Genomic DNA, 16,712 nt, shown 5'->3' with positions numbered 1-16,712 from the left:
GGTTATGGTTTCAGATTCAATGCAGGAGGAGAATACACACAGCTAGAGAAAAGGAATATCAGGTGCATGTCCTAATAAACAAGTTTCAATGAAAATGGAGAAGAGAAACTTAAAAGACAATATAGTTTTATTGGTTTTCGTTTATGGTAGAAAAAGGGAGTCTGTTGAAGCATCTGTTCTTGATAATCTCACATTCTCAATGTGTCATTTTGTGGATAGAAGCTTGACCTCAAATCCTTAAGATTATCTGACCTCCCAAACCAATCAGATACTTAAGGATTCCAAGTGACCAAGTAGGCTTTGAGAGGTGAAAGAGGTTGATCAGAAGCAAACTTAGTCTGGGATTTCACAAGGGAAGTTTGAAGTGTTATCACTTTATTGCAATTTCTAATATCGTCGTTGTATTTAACCTATATGAAGGATATATGATGAGATTTTTCCTGGATCAGACCACATAGGAACTGGGGGGGGGAAAAGCACGTGTGACATTAACTATGACTTCTAGCCTTTCTTCTCACTGACTAGGTTTTTTTTGGGAGCTGCTAGTAGTTGAAGTTCACCCAATTACAACTGAAGATGTTCTCAGCTTCCTAAAACACTAACTGAGCTTTCGTGGTGGACTTTCAGATTTCGTATCGTCAGTTATTTCATATGTATGATCAAAGAGTCCCTTGAGGGATACCAAAATGGACTGGATTGAACCATTGTCTTACTTAAGCCATAATGCTGCCTGCACAAAGTTGGCCTCATGGTGCCGCTTAATGCACAACAAACCTAACCATCTGTGATTGATTCCATAAAGCACTTTGATGAGGTCTATGAGAACTCAGTCATGTTCTCATGAAACGCCAGAAGACCTTTGGCCAGCTATACCACCCAGGCTTGTGTGGTTTCACTTCAGAAGAATTCCCTTGTGGGTCATTTTAATCCCAACTCCTAATTCCAAAAAGTGAAGAACACTGAGAGGATGATAGAAGGTTTCGGAAATAGGTGCGGATCTTGCTCAACCGTTGAATTTTTTTCTCCCCGATCCTCCGCTTGGTGTTCAAACACCTGCACAGTTTCTTCAGCCCTTTCTCTGGGTCGTTTTGATAGACAGACTGCAGTATGTTAAGGGAGACATTGTGCAGGGCCAAAGTCTGCACCGAGGGCATGGACAGGACTTTCTCCCGCAAGAGAGGTTGAAGCGAGGCATAACACCTGAAGCTGGAACAGGGAATTAGAGGCCTCCTCTGGAACATGTTGTTAATTTCAAAGATGGTACAGAGGTCCTTCAGAGTTTTGGCACAGTTGCCCGCATTGGTGTTGTCCAACTGTCCCCAAAGGTATATCTTGTCTAAATTCTTCAGTGTATAATTAGAGATTTCAGGGAATTTCTCTCGAATGAGGGGCAAAGCATCCAAGAAACCAAAGGTGGACGCCTCAAACACTTCTTCTCTGTTGATTTTCTGAAGGGCATTAAGCAGAGCAGCGAGGTCCATGGACCACAGCTTGTAACCCACCAAAATGGGCATCTGGAGGCTGCTGAGGTACTGGAGGAACTCATCCACGCCAAACGCACTGGTTCTGCCGCTTGTATTTTCCAGGCAAGAAATCATGACACGAAAAATGGTGGTTCCCTCTCCAAGGGCGGCCAGGTGAAGGGTATTTCCTGCTGCATTGAAGAGAGACATTGTTGGTCCAGGTTGAGGGATGAAAGCGATGGACCTTAACATGTTTCTTAAACAAAAATAAGAATACAGATGGTCCTCGACTTACAAATGTTCATTTAGTGACGGTTTGAAGTTACAATCGCCACGTGATCCCCATGGTCACCTGACTTGCATTTGGATGCTTGACAACTGGTTTATATTTGTTTTGTTTGTTTGTTCGTTTTGTTTACATTTATACCCCGCCCTTCTCCGAAGACTCAGGGCGGCTTACAATGTGTAAGGCAGGGGTGTCCAAACTTGGTCCCTTTAAGACTTTTGGACTTCAACTCCCAGAGTCCCTCAGCCAGCAAAGCTGGCTGAGGAACTCTGGGAGTTGAAGTCCAAAAGTCTTAAAGGGATCAAGTTTGGACACCCCTGGTGTAAGGCAATAGTCTCATTCTATTTGTATATTTTTTTACAAAGTCAACTTATTGCCCCCCCAACAATCTGGGTCCTCATTTTACCTACCTTATAAAGGGTGGAAGGCTGAGTCAACCTTGGGCCGAGTTCGAACCTGCAGTAATTGCAGGCTCTGTGTTCTAATAACAGGCTTCTCTACTGCCTGAGCTATCCCGGCCCCTTTATTTAGGGCATTTGCAGGGTCCCTGGGGTCATGTGATCCCCTTTTGCGACCTTCTGACAAGCAGTGTCAATGGGGAAGCCCGATTCACTTAACAACGGCATTACTAACTTCACAACTGCAGTCATTCACTTAGTCACGGTGGTCGGAAAGGTCCTAAAATGGAGCAAAACTCACTTAACAATGGTCTCGTTTAGCAACTGAAATGTTGGGCTCAGTTGTGGTCGCAAGTGAAAGACTACTGGACGTTCGGAATATTGGGTAAAAATATGGGGAACAAACTATAAAATGACGTTGTCCGCCGCCTTCAAAGAAAACATTTATAAAATGTTTTATAGGTGGCATTTACCCTCGCCGGGATTGGCTAAGATGTCTCCAAACAATTCACCGCACTGTTGGAAAGGCAACCATGCACAAGGGACATACTACCACATGTGGTGGACATGTCCCAAAGCAAGAGATTACTGGCTTAAAATTTTAAAAAATGGTTGGAAGAAATGACTGGGGGGAAAAAACAGATACGAAATCGGAATTATTTTTGTTAGGGATTATAAAACAAAAAATAACTGAAGAAATTCAATACCTCATACTCCACATAATTACAGCCGCTAGAATTTCATTTGCCCCAAACTGGAAGCAACAATATACTCCAACAAATACGATGATTATTAAAAAGGTGCTGGAGTGTGCAGAAGCAGATAAATTAACGATGGAACTTAAGTACAGAGAGGAAACCATTTATTATGAAATGTGGAACAGATGGTATGATTGGCTGGAAAAGGAATTGAAAATTAATGGATAGTGTAAAAGTAAAAGAGAAGATATTATAATGAAATGTTATATTTAATGCATAGTAGGTATGTATATAAAACGTATTGATTATATAAATAAGTATGTAACAAACAAAATGCATATGTATATAATGTGTATAGTCGGCCGAAATATAATGGATATTATTAAAAAATGCCGGTATTGAAAAGCTGTAAAAATGTAACTATGATTTAAAGATGTAAACGTTGAATAAAAATGATTTTTTTAAAAAAAGAAAGACTACTGGAAGTTTTTAAGAAGAAATTGGCCGACCAATTGTCTGAAATGGTTGCAGGAAAAGTTCTAAAATGGGGCAAAACTCACTTTAACAAATTTCTCACTTAGCAACATAAATTCTGGGTTCATTTGTGGTCATAAGTCAAGGACTACTGGTACTAGGGAGGCAGGGAGGAAGAAAGAAAGAAAGAAAGAGGCATGCCGCAAGAGCAAATAATACTGAATTTTTTAAATTAGGTGCTAAATTAAAAAGATTGTGATCACCCTTTGAGACCCAACATGTATCATGAACATTCTTCCACAGTAACGATTGATGAAGATGGAATGATGGAGTCTCCTGGGAATACCTGCACCCCTTCAAGGCTATGGGCCTTAGTGCTACTCCTGACAAAGGTGATGGTGATCGTGACTCATGCTTTATGGTTTCAGGTCATTCTAGGACAGGGGTCTGCAAACTTGGCTCCTTTAAGACTTGTGGACTTCAACTCCCAGAGTTCCTCAGCCAGCTTTGCTCAACTTTTTATTGTTATTTCTTACTGGCAAGGCATTATATGGTACATTCCAGTGCTGTATTGTAAAAAGCTGTCAAGATAATAACTATAACTTTGAACTGAACCCAAAAGCTTACTAATCAGCAATTTTTAATAATTTGTATTCTGTCTTAACTATTGGCAACTTTAAAAGAACCTGTTTAATATCTCATATTAAATAAAAATACCACAGTGTATCACTTAAATTATTACAGTAGTTAACGTTATACCGTGCTGATTAGTCAAGACAATTGTAGGTGATACAATTCAAGTGTTCATGTCTCTTGCATAACTTTTCATCCAAATTCAGAAATGTAGAAGTGGAAATGATTTTTTTCAATTCCATATATATATGGTAAGATGTATCGCCATAACAACATTCTTTCACTGGGAGTCAAGGACATTCAGCCTGCACCTGGAGAGGCGTGATTGGGAAACAGCTCCAGTTAGGATGATGACCAGATTGGACCATGTGATGGACATGTGGGTTCAGGGGAAGGGATTTTGACTTTCCTTTGGGTGGGGAAAACCCGGGAGACTTCAGATTTGGGTTTTCCCAGATGTGCCCATATGACATCTCTAATAAAATGGAACTTTAAGGAAATGCCTGCCTTGGAGTCTTTGCTCAACTCTGGAAGTTGAAGTCCGCAAGTCTTAAAGGAGCCAAATTTGCAGACCCCTGTTCTAGGAAACAGAAGGTTGAGTTGACCTACTTCAGGCAAGGTGACCACACTTGGCTCCCAGGTCACAAATATCTTGGAGACCACTTACGTAGAGTCTTGAGATCAAAGAATATGATCCTGGACTCCAAGCTGACATCTACAGGTTTGCTTAACGGATACCTCATTTTCTGGCCAACTGGTGATGTAGGGTTGATGTCCAGGGGAAGGACTGAGGCCTGCAAAGAAGATGAACCATCAATGTTACGCTCTGGAGATCCAGAACTATTTGACTTGTCCCCTCAATCATGATATATTTTTGGTAAAAAGTGGTAGAATTTGAATCATGAAGCTCAGTTGTCAAGGCAAGAGTCATATTAACTTCAAGAACTAACGGACATATTGCAGTAAATAAATTGTAGTTAAGATCCTCCTTCCACGACAAGAAATCGCGTGAAACGAGCCAAATCTGTTTTCTCCACCTTAGATGTGGTCAGTTGAGATATTGCTGTCCCAGCCAATGCAGCGAAAGGAGGATCCGTGAATCGTTTCTTGAGGTGGCATAGATAGATGTCCTCAAATTGATTGCAAAAAAGTTAAAGCCTTTTGGATTAAAATATGGTGGATTATGCAGAACATTTTGAAAAAGAAGATCAAGTTTGTTCCACAGTTCTTTTTATTAGGAATAATTCCAGATTGCACTGTTATAGAGACAAAACTGATTTTGAACTTAATAACTGCTGCAAGACTATTGATTGCACAATATTGGAAGAAAGAAGACTTACCTACAATTGGAGAATGGATTAGTAAAGTATCAAATTTAGCAGAAATGGCAAAAATTTCTGCCTACTTGAATGCACACAAGAAAAATATATTTTGGAATGGAGGAAGTGGATTGATTATATTCAAAATAAGTATCAGATTAAAAAATATCAATTAGTTTTTGAGTGAAGTTAGGAATTGCTATGTATTAGTTTAAGAAAGAAGGGAATTGATAGTGTGATGGTGTGAAATGGAATATGTTTTATGTTATATTTTAGATTATGTTTGTTAGTTACAATACCCTGTATTCTGTTCTGGGAAGTCTCGGGGGAATGGGGGAAGGAAGACTATAAATTGATTGGTTGCCATTGTACAAGAATAATGGTAGAATTAAATAAGTTGGAATGGTGTAAAGTCAGGACTGCTCGGTAACCACTCCCGAAGGGAAAGGGTAAGGAAAGAGGAGTAAAGAAGGAAGAAAGTAGGTAGGTAGGTGGGTAGGTAGGAAAGAAGGGAGGGAGAAGAAAGGATAGGAGGAGAAGAAGAAGGAGAAGATAGAGGGTTAGAAAGGATGGTAGTGAGAAGTGGGAAGGAGGAGGGGAAGGAGGAAAGTGAGGAGAAGGAAGGTGGGGAAAGTTGAAGAAGGATGAGAAGGGAAGAAAGGATTAAGGGAGGGAGTGGCGGTCGAGCAGCCCTGATTGAGTATAATTCGTGTATAGGAATGATTGTTGGATAAGTGATTGTATTGTACACTGGTCAAATTGTGGGAATTATTATGGAAAATAAAAAATTTTGCTCATAAAAAAAATTGATTGGTCTACAAATCATTGCACCCAGTGGTGGGGTGTTGCCGGGTTTAACAACCAGTTCGGTGATTGCGTGCTTTGCGCAGTTTCACAAATACTAACCTTCTGTGTTACCACTTGGGAGTAACACAATCACAATTCTCAGCCAATCAGCTGAGAAGATAAAAGATAAATAAAGCGCAGAGGCGGGTGGGCTGGCCAACCCGATCATTGGAGTGAACTGGTTCGCTCTCAGCTCACCATTGGAACTACCGGTTCGCCAGAACCGGTCTGAACCAGTAGAATCCCACCCCTGATTGTACCTCTTGGGCAGGGGTGAAATGCTACCAATTTGCACCGGTTCGGGCGAACTAGTAGTGGCAGCAGTAGGTGGTTTGGAGGACTGGTAGCAGTGGCAGTGCAAAGCTCTGCCCACCCACTTGGACATCATTACTTCCTTGTTTTAACCAGGAAGTAACCTGTTTTTTACCCTCTGTGCATGCGCAGAAGGCTTTGCGATGCGCCGAGGTCCAAAATAGCAGGCGTGACACGCACGGGCACTTCCAATCCAGTAGAGAAGGTACATAGATTTTACCCCTGCTCTTGGGGCAGAAACTCATGTTATGAAGAGAATGCCAAAGAGGAGGTGGCATTCTGGCCCTAGGTGACTATGGACTCACCCCGGTTTCATCATCATCATCAGTGGATTCTTCTTCTTCTGAAGAAATGTTCATCGAAGAGTCATTTTCTGCCAAAGAAAGGACGGAGGTTAAGGAATAGCCATAATGAAATCACAATGAAAAGCTACTTCTTGGATAATGTTCCATTAAGTGAGCATCAAATCACTACATCTAATGTCTATTTCCCAGTTGCAATGTATGGCTGTGAAGGTTGGACCATAAGGATGGCTGAGCGCCAAAGAATTGAGGCCTTTGAACTCTGGTGCTGGAGAAGACTCCTGCGAGTCCCTTGGACTGCAAGGCGAACAGACAAGTCAGTCCTAGAGGAGATCAACCCTGACTGCTCTCTAGAAGGCCAGATCCTGAAGGTGAAACTCAAATCCTTTGGCCACCTAATGAGAAGGAAGGACTCCCTGGAGAAGAGCCTAATGCTGGGAAAGATTGAGGGCAAAAGAAGAAGGGGAGGACAGAGAACGAGGTGGCTGGATGGAGTCACTGAACCAGTAGGCGTGATCTTAAATGGACTCCAGAAGATGGTAGAGGACAGGAAGGCCTGGTGGAACGTTGTCCATGGGCTCGTGATGGGTCGGACACGACTTCACAACTAACAACAACAAATGTCTAGTGACCACATAGATAGACTTTCTCTAGGAGGTTCCCAACTTTCAGGCCTTCTAACAGGGCCCCCATTGGTCCTGTAATTGGGTCTCTCCACTTTTCATCAACCATCACCATTATCATCTTTGTGGCCGCATTATTCTCAGGCCTTCCATGGAATGAACTTCGGCCAGAAAGAAACTGTCCGTCATACCTCCCAAAATAGAATCTATTTTACGCATGAAGTGAAATTCTCTTTTCAAGTTTCAAGATGGGGTAATCCTGAACGTAACACGCTACCTAGATCAGATGAATTTGAATACTCCTCAGCAGCAACCAGTAGGGTATCCTCAGGGGTTTCTCTGAGGCCTCTTTGGCTTCCTGTGACATAAGGACCTCCAGTGGATCCATAACTGGTCCCCGGTTTGTTCATCAAGGTTTCCTCATTGTTTAACGGCTCAATTTTGACCATTTTGGGATGGCCGGTGGTGTTGGTTGCCTCTTCAACGTATTCCCTTTTTAGCGATGATCTTCCAAAAAGGTTCTAGAAGAAAAACAAAAGAAAAAGTAATGATGATATTTCTGTGGCGAGTGCTGTGACCCAGGCCCCAGTAGGTAGTAGGAAACTCAGTTTGTGAAAACAAAACAAACAAACTTTATTCGAACAGCTGAAAATTACTTCATTCCCAGCATCGTTCAACTCAAATTAAAACAAATTCTTCCCAACACAAATTCCTCAGTCCTATCGCCAACCTTGGTCCAATTAGGCAAACTGCCAAAGGCCTTTCTGGGCAAACGTTCAGAAGACACCGATATGAAACAAATGCAAGAAGATGAAGCTACCAACGTTGTTTTTCCAGCAAAGCCCAAACGCCGTTGCTGGTCTGTTTTAAGCCTTATGGGAGGGGCCAATCATCTCCTGGCCCTACTTCTGAGTTGTCCTTTCTGCTTGAGCTGCTCTTGCCTTCTGGCAGCTCTTCTCATGCGTGCATCAGGAACAGGCTCCTCCTGTTCCTCTGCCTCACTACTATCAGTCTCTGGAGGCTCTGGAGTCTCCACCTCACTCCCTGATGGCCCTGGCCCCATTTCAGCCTCATCGTTGTCCGACTCCGTTCCCAGCTCCGTAGGCTGCTGGTGGACCACAACAGTGAGAGGCGTATCTTGGGCACAGGTAGTCCTTCGTTTACAACCATTCATTTAGTGACCGTTTGAAGTTACAACGGCACTGAAAAAAGGATCCTAGGACCGTTTCTCACACTTACGACCGTGGCGGCATCCCACAATCGTGTGATCCAAATTCAAACACTTGGCAACTGGCAGGTATTTATGACGGTTGCAGTGTCCGGGGGGTGGGGGTGGGGCTCACGTGATCCCCTTTTGTGACTTTTTGACCATCAAAGTCAACGGGGAAGCCAGATTGACTTAATGACGCTGTTGCAAATTTAACGACTGTAGTGATTCATTTAACAAACGGGGCTGCTGTCAGCGTTGACAGGGGCAAAAAGAGTCATAAAATGGAATCAAAACTCACTTAGGAAAATGTTTCACTGAGCCACGTAAACTGTGGTCGTAATTCGAAGTCTACTGGAAGTTTTTAAGAAGAGATTGGACAACCATCTGTCTGAAATGACACAGGGTTTCCTACCTGAGCAGGGGGTTGGGCTAGAAGACCTCCAAGGGTCCCTTCCAACTCCTCTGTTCGTCTGTTCCTACCTGTACAGGAATTTACACAGTCTAGTACAAAACCTGAGTCTTCGTTTTAAGGGTCAACGTTGACCTCTGAATATTTTGATTGGCAATGACATTTGCATCCGATAGCACGTGCTGTAACTCACAAAACCTATGCCTTTTAACAAACAAATTCAGAATAACCGAGTTGGAAGGGGCTTTGGAGGTCTTCTAGTCCAACCCGCAACTCACGCAGGAAACCTCATACCATTTCAGACAAATCTTTGTCTAATCTCTTCCTTAAAACCTTAACATTCCTCAGTAAGGGCTCCTGATTTTGAGCTGCTGCAGGGTAACACATCTGCGCTGTAATGCAACATACAGTCTGTATATATAGGGTATCCGTGGAAGCCAGCTCACCTCCTGAGGCTCTGTTTGGGGTTTAGCTGGAACAGTTTCTAAAGAAGGCAGAAAACAAAAAGGATTAGAAAACAGGACAAGAGAGTAAAGACGCAATCATAAAAAATGTAATTCTATAGTTTTTGCTGGCAGTACTGCCTCTTCCAGAAAGCTATGTGTTTGGGACCCTGGAAAATGCAATAATAGATTAAATACAGCTATCGTTATTAAAGTAGTTCCATGCTAGTACGCTAGCCCAGGGGGCTCCAACCGGGGTGACTTTAAGACTTGTGGACTTCAACTCCCACAATTCCTCCGACAGCCGTACATGGAATTCTGGGAGTTGAAGCCCACAAGTCTTAAAGTCACCCTGGTTGGAGACCCCTGGGCTAGAGTACTGGCATGGAACTACTTTAATAATTTGTGGACTTCAAGTCCCAGAATTCCATGTATGGCTGGCGGAGGAATTCTGGGAGCTGAAGTTCACCTCTCTTATAGTTGTCAAGTTTGGTGAGCCCTGATCTAGTTTCTTAAAAGACATTATTAAACTGGTACCTGGTGTTGGTGTCGTAGCTCCAGATCCTCTGGGAAAGTTGGAGTCTGAATCTGAAACAGAAGACAAACAGCTGGCAGAGAGCGGGAGAGTGGTTCCGTTGGCTGTGGAGGAAACTGGGGAAGGGCAAAGTCAGGCTGGGCAGAGCAGGGGTGTTGGGTCTGCGCCCCCCGAGCCGGGCCTCCTGCCAGAAAGTGACTTGGACAGTGAGGGGGAAGGGCCGTCAGGACTTATCTCGGGAGCACTGGCTTCCCTGGCTCAGCTCCAGGATCCACTGATTGAGCTGACGTTTGTTCCTGGGTGACTCACCAGCTCTCCCTGGCTCACCAGGAAGATAATGAAGGCTCTTGGCATACGCTGGCTATTCTACTGCCAGAGCTGATAGTGCCAGCTAATTAAGCCATCACTTGGACGGAGGCGAGGGAGGACAGAACAAGGAAAGAAGTAGAACAAGGGAGAGGGGGTTTAGATGAAGACCAAGGCCCACCCCCTCCTCATCCTAGGCAATGCAGGGAGGAACAGAGAAGAGAGCAATATGGATTGTGTGGCTTACGAGGAAGGAAAGGGCCCCGATTCCCTTCACAAGGCACACCTGGGGATGGAGTTTAAAGGAGAGGCAGTTGGGAGAGGCGTTGGGAGGGAATTACTGCCATTTATGGCAGTTTGCAGCAACATTCTGCAGTCCACGGCTATGAATACAATTTGTGTCTTTCCTAGTTTATTTATTTATTATGAAATTTATTTGCCACCCATCTCATACCCAACGACTCTGGGTGGCTTACAATATAGCTGGCTTCCAACAAGTGAAGTCAATGGGGGAAGCTGGATTCACTGAATGACCGCATGAGTCACTTAATGACCGTGGTAGAAATGATCCTAAAATTCGGTCCATTTCCCTGACGACTGGCTTAATAACTGCGTTGCTCAGTGACAGAAATTCCAATTGTTATAAATGGAAGACTAACTGCATATCTGTGCAAAATCTTACCTCTGTCTCTTGTCACTCTTTCGAGCAAATTTTGAAGTTGGCTCTTGGTTTCTAGGAAGTTCCTCACTTCGATTCTCTCTGCCATAGAGGGCTGTTTCCTTCTGAGCTCCATCATGGACTTTTTCAGGAAAGGATGCATCTCCAACACCTCCTGGCCAGAAGCATAGATATGCAACTTCTCTACCAACCTCTGGCTGGATGTGATTCTCTGGACCACTCCATCCATCTCCTGCAGCTTCTTCTTCACGTCTTGGACCTGGTGGTTATGATGGGCCTCTACTTCTGCTAAGAACCCTTCGCCCTTTTCTCGCAGCATCTGGATCATCTCCTCTATCTTCTGCTGGATCAGCTCTTGCGTCTCATTTCTCAACCGCTCCATGTTTCTCACCAGTTCCTCAAGGCTGCTGGAGTTCCTGTCGTAGACGTCCTTCTTCTCCCTCAGCTCCGCGCTCATGTTCTGCAATTCATTCTGCCTAAGTTGGATTTCCTGGCTGATGTCGCAATGTTGACCCATGTGCTCGCTGTCCAGTAGGGCACAAACAGCACACATGGATTGACTACACTGCCTACAATAGAGGCTGGGGAAGAAGAAAGGCAAAGCTTGTGATTTCCAATTGGGCTGCTGTCCATCCCTGATTACTTCACGGACCTCAAAACTGGGTCTTTAGCACCCAGTCAGATCATGTTAGACACCTGAGCATCTTCAAGCATGTCACCATCCCATTAAGGAGGAGAAAAACATTACTTGTTGAGTAAAACTACTAGATTAAAACTATGGAGGAAATACACTATTTACTGCTGAAGATTGGGAGAAATGTCTTTTTAGGAGGAACAGAAGGGATCTGTTTGAGGCCTCCAAGCAAAGATTGGCCTAGTTAAACCCAGCAAGCATTGAACAATTGTCCTTAAATATCCAGATTTATGACTGTCCAAGCTACCTGTTGCTTTGAATACAAGACCTACTTGATTAAAACTATGGAGGAAATAAACCATCAATATTAAGATAAAGCTCTTCATAATAGAACCGATAGAATAATGATAGAATATTTCTAACTCAGGGTTGAACTGTGGGATCCTTGATACTTTCTGACCTTGGAGCTCAGGACCCCAAGGACCCCAACCTGAGAGAGGACCAAGGATCCCATGGAGAATTGAATGTGAAGTGGGATTCAAGGATCTCTCTGCCTCAGTTCTCCAAACTAAGATTAGCCTAGTTAAACCTAGCTAGAGATACAAAGCTAGAACAATTGTCCTTAAAGAAATATCCAGATTCATGATTGTCCAAGCTAAGATACTTCCATCCTGAGAAACTGGAGACTTGTCTGCAAGAATGAGATCTCATTTCCTGAAACTTAAGCTTCGGAGGATATTCCCACATTGCCTTATACCGCAGAATGTTGGGTGAACTGGGACTTATATTCTACAAGCCATGCTGAGTGTCCTGGAAACCCAACTGGTACTTATTTCATTAAAGCTGGTGGCACTTCTCTTCTTCCCATGGTCTTAGTTGAACTAACTCTTAGCTAAAAGGTAAAGGTGAAGGTTCCCCTCGCACAGATGTGCTAGTCGTTCCTGACTCTAGGGGGCGGTGCTCATCTCCATTTCAAAGCCAAAGAGCCAGCGCTGTCCGAAGACGTCTCCGTGGTCATGTGGCCGGCATGACTCAATGCCAAAGATGCAAAGAACGCTGTTACCTTCCCACCAAAGGTGGTTCCTATTTTTCTACTTGCATTTTTTATCTACTTTCGAACTGCTAGGTTGGCAGAAGCTGGGACAAGGTACGGGAGCTAACCCAGTTACGCAGCACTAGGGATTCGAACCGCTGAACTGCCGACCTTTCAATCGACAAGCTCACCGTCTTAGCCACTGAGCTACTGCGTCCCTAACTCTTAAGCTAGTTAGTTCCAAACTTCTCTACGCCTTGCTCTTCAGATGTCTATTGGAACAACAAACTTCACTGCTTTTTGCCCCAGATTCGAAAACCATCCATTTCTGGGCAGGTTAGAAAACCAGGCGATGGGCAACATGGTGGTGGCTTAAAACAGATTCTCCACTTGAGAATGAAGCAGAGATGGACAACCTACCTTAACATTTGGGTGCTGTGCCCCGCCTTGGAACAAAACATGGTGTTGGGTTTTCTGATGGTCGAGAGGAAGTCTTTGCAAGATTGTGCCTGGAAGTCCTTCAGTGGTCTGGCTTCGTGACTGTCTTTCTTCAGGTACCTCTGGTGGCTTCGAAAGCACAAGAGGCAAAGGAACTCCTCGCAGGTGGAACACCAAAACTCTGCCTCTTTCTTACAGTTGTCACAAACCGGGGATCTGCTCCTAGTGACCTTCCGGTAGATACTGAACTTGGCTTGAAGGTTGGCAAAGAAGACGTTATTCAGAGTTTCGGGGGCCTCTGCAAGGTGGAAGTGTGGTGTTCCACAGATGACGCAGAGATCGGTTGGATTGTTTCCTTCAAGGCACTGGGAGCACAGATTGTGAAGGCAGGGCAGGAGTTTGGGGTATGGGACCTCTGCGTGGCACCTGTCACATAGGAGGAACTGAAACTCTTCATTCATCACCTGTGGAAGAGGAAGTCACAAGAGGAACATCACGATTAACCCAACACAGTTCTATGAACGCAACTGGAAAGGAATAAGTTGGGTGTGGTGGGAGGGCTTTGGTGATTTTTCAGACTCTCTCCTGTCCCAACAATTTTGGTTTTGCTAAGTTCTTTTGAATGACGGAGGAGGAAGTCAACTGCCAACCAAAAAGCAAACAAGAGGAGAACTTACCGTAACACCACCACACGGGGTTATTTGGTTTCCTTCCAAAGCTGTTCGTTTTCCTTTTTTTTTTTTTTTTTGCATAAAAAATCTAAACCCAATCTTTGCCAATCTCAGCCGCTCTCAGATTGGTTGATTTCCATTCCCAGAATTCCCCAGCAAGCATGGCCCAGGCTGAGAATTCTGGGAGTTAAAATCTGGAAGATTTCCAGATGTCCTGGAGTGGAAATCATCAACCCATGAGCTCCGTTTTTCTCAACTTGAAGACCGGTAGACTTCAACGCCCAGAATTCCCCCAGAAGATTGATTTGGGTGGGGGGAGGAATTCTGGGAATTGGAGTCCACTAATCTTCAAGAGGCTGAAGTTGAGAAACAATGGTCTTGTATTAAATGACTGCTTCTCTAACTCAGTTCTCAATTCGGTAGCTGATGTAAAGGACTGCGTGGATGACCTTGGGGGGAGGAAGGGAAGAGATAATACAACCGGAGAACAGAGGCAGGAGCCCTTAGTGACTCATAGGGCAGAGGAATAAGTTTGAGTACCTTTTCTATCGGATCAACCCATTTAAAGTAGCAGCAAAAAGTCTGAATCTTTAGGCCTTGCAAGATTTTAGCCTTACAAAAAAGTAGAATTCGTTCCTTCTGTTTCCTGCCTGACTGAAACTCCTTAGCTATAGAAGTCAAGTCCGGCTTTCCAACTGTTGCTGACTCCAACTCCCATGTTGGCCGGGGTTCATGGGAGATGCAGTCCAACTTGATCTGGAAGACAGGGATTCCTTCCGAACAGTGGTGGATTGAGGCTCGCTGGTGCATATGTGCTGGTTGTTCCCGACTCTAGGGGGCGTGCTCATCTCCGTTTCAAAGCCAAAGAGCCAGCTCTGTCCGAAGACGTCTCCGTGGTCATGTGGCCAGCATGACTCAATGCCAAAGGCACACGGAACTCTGTTACCTTCCCACCAAAGGTGGTCCCTATTTTTTCTACTTGCATTTTTTTTACGGGCTTTCGAACTGCTAGGTTGGCCGAAGCTGGGACAAGTCACCGGAGCTCACCCCGTTACGCGGCACTAAGGATTCGACCCGCTGAACTGCCGACATTTTGATCGACAAGCTCAGCATCTTAGCCATTGAGCCACCGCATCCACTGGTGCCCTAAGCACTAACAAATCTTGCTGCCCCCCCCCAGCTCCTTTGTACATCTTGTACAAACTTTTTTTTATTTATTTCATTTTGTCACAACAGTATACACAAACATTGTCATAAATAAAACAATGTATCATGAAGAATATATATATATATATATATATATATATATATATATATATATATATATATATATATATATATATATATATATATATATATATATATATATATATATATATATATATTTTCTGAGGTTTTCACGGGTGTTTGTATATAGGTCTTTGGTTGTTGGGTTTTCTCCGTGTAAAATTGGAAGTGTCTTGGCGGCGTTTGACGAAGTCTCATTCGTCATCTTCAGGCTTCAGCGTGCTTCTCAGCTTTCGTGCTCCCAGAAGCACGAAGCTGAAGCCTGAAGATGACGAATGAGACTTCGTCGAAACGTCGCCAAGACACTTCCAATTTTACACGGGAGAAAACCCGAACAACCAAAGACCTATATATATATATGTAAAAAAATATGCATCAGCTATATTAATTTGATATAATGAAGGGAAAAATAGGACAGGAACGGTAGGCACTTTTGTGCTCTTATGCACGCCCCTTATAACTTCATTATAACTTCATTGGCTGTTTATTTTTTCTTTCTTTCTTTCTTTCTCAACTTTGCGGTACCCCTGTAGGCTTGGTGCCGGAAGCTCGTGCTTAAGTCTGCTGAAGGGTTAACACACCCCTGCTTCAAAAAAAAACGGCCCAGGTGCTTGGAATCCACCCCGAGAGGCATACCTGAAGCACCCAGAACCAGGAAGGAAGGAAGAAAAAAAGAAAATTAAAGGAAAAGGAGGAAAAGAAACTGGATGGGGAGATGCTGAAGAGGGAAGGGGGGAATGGAGGATGGGGCGGGGGGGGGCGTTTATGGGTCTTTGCAAGCCCTTCTCAAGGGGGAAGCAGCCCCCCTTGTTCTAAGGCAGGGGTCTCCAACCTTGGCAGCTTTAAGCTTAGTGGACTTCAACTCCCAGAGTCCCCCAGCCAGCAAAGCTTAAAGCTGCCAAGGTTGGAGACCCCTGTTCTAAGGGCAAGCATCTCCCGTCTCTCGCTCCATCCTACCTGTAGAACTCTTAGATGGGACCATGCAGGTGGAGGGGACGGGGGAGCGGAGAGCTTCTCCCCCCACCCTCCAGCTGCAAGAAAGTGTTCAGCATTCAAGGTCTAAACACCTCTGCTCTCTTTCTGCCCCGGAGCTGACCGGCCACCGCCCACCCACCTCCCACCTACCCCGGTTACTTTGGAACAAAACCGGGGAAAACCTTCGCCCACCGCGCCCGGCGCGACCTCCGAAGCTTACCGTCAACTGGCAGGAGGGCGCCTCGGGCTCCGCAGGGGCTTCCCCGGCCATCGCACTCCGTTTGCAATCCGAGCAGCCCTTTCCAACCCCGCAAGGACGACGCGATCTGCGGAAGCGTTCAACTTTCGTTTTCCTTGCAACCTACCCGCCTCTTACCTCTTGGGAAAGGAGGAGACCCGTGACTCTCCCTGGCGCCCTCCTCTTCCTCCTCCTCCTCCCCCCTCCCCCCAGCCAGGAGGATTCAGACGTTTGTCACGTTTCCCCTGGGCGGTGGGTGGGTGGGTGGGTGGTGTGGGGAGCACTGCCTTGCAAGCAGGGGAATGTTCCAGCTGGGAGGGAGGGGGGGATGCTCCAGGGATAGTAGTAGGCTATCCTGGCTAGCATCCAGTTCATCCTGGCTAGCATTCAAAAATTCAAGAGAGAGGGGGGGGTGTCGAAAGGGGAGAGGGGAGGGAATCTTGCCCTCTGGCATCCCCTGCTCTCCATATCTTTGTTTCTTGAATTGGGAAATCTGTTGC

General features: G+C 44.7%; 1 protein-coding gene across 2 annotated transcripts; it reads right to left on the bottom strand.

Moving 5' to 3' along the window:
- Positions 1 to 109: 109 nt before the first annotated feature.
- On the bottom strand, positions 110 to 16,375 carry LOC131184528 (protein PML-like). Of its 2 annotated transcripts, none has more exons than XM_058155920.1 (9): positions 16,195 to 16,375; positions 13,024 to 13,505; positions 10,940 to 11,517; positions 9,954 to 10,004; positions 9,420 to 9,457; positions 7,632 to 7,875; positions 6,735 to 6,802; positions 4,620 to 4,746; positions 110 to 1,654 (listed from the first exon to the last, which is right to left on the bottom strand). In XM_058155920.1, the coding sequence occupies exons 1-9, from the start codon at positions 16,243 to 16,245 to the stop codon at positions 924 to 926; spliced, it is 2,370 nt and encodes a 789-aa protein (XP_058011903.1). In that variant the 5' UTR covers positions 16,246 to 16,375; the 3' UTR covers positions 110 to 923. The 2 variants fall into 2 exon arrangements, with proteins under 2 accessions (XP_058011903.1, XP_058011904.1); XM_058155921.1 differs by having other exon boundaries at positions 110 to 1,651.
- Positions 16,376 to 16,712: the final 337 nt, after the last annotated feature.

Source organism: Ahaetulla prasina, chromosome 13 (assembly GCF_028640845.1).
Source record: "Ahaetulla prasina isolate Xishuangbanna chromosome 13, ASM2864084v1, whole genome shotgun sequence".
Classification (NCBI taxonomy): Eukaryota; Metazoa; Chordata; class Lepidosauria; order Squamata; family Colubridae; genus Ahaetulla; species Ahaetulla prasina.
This window is presented reverse-complemented; position numbering and strand designations above follow the sequence as displayed.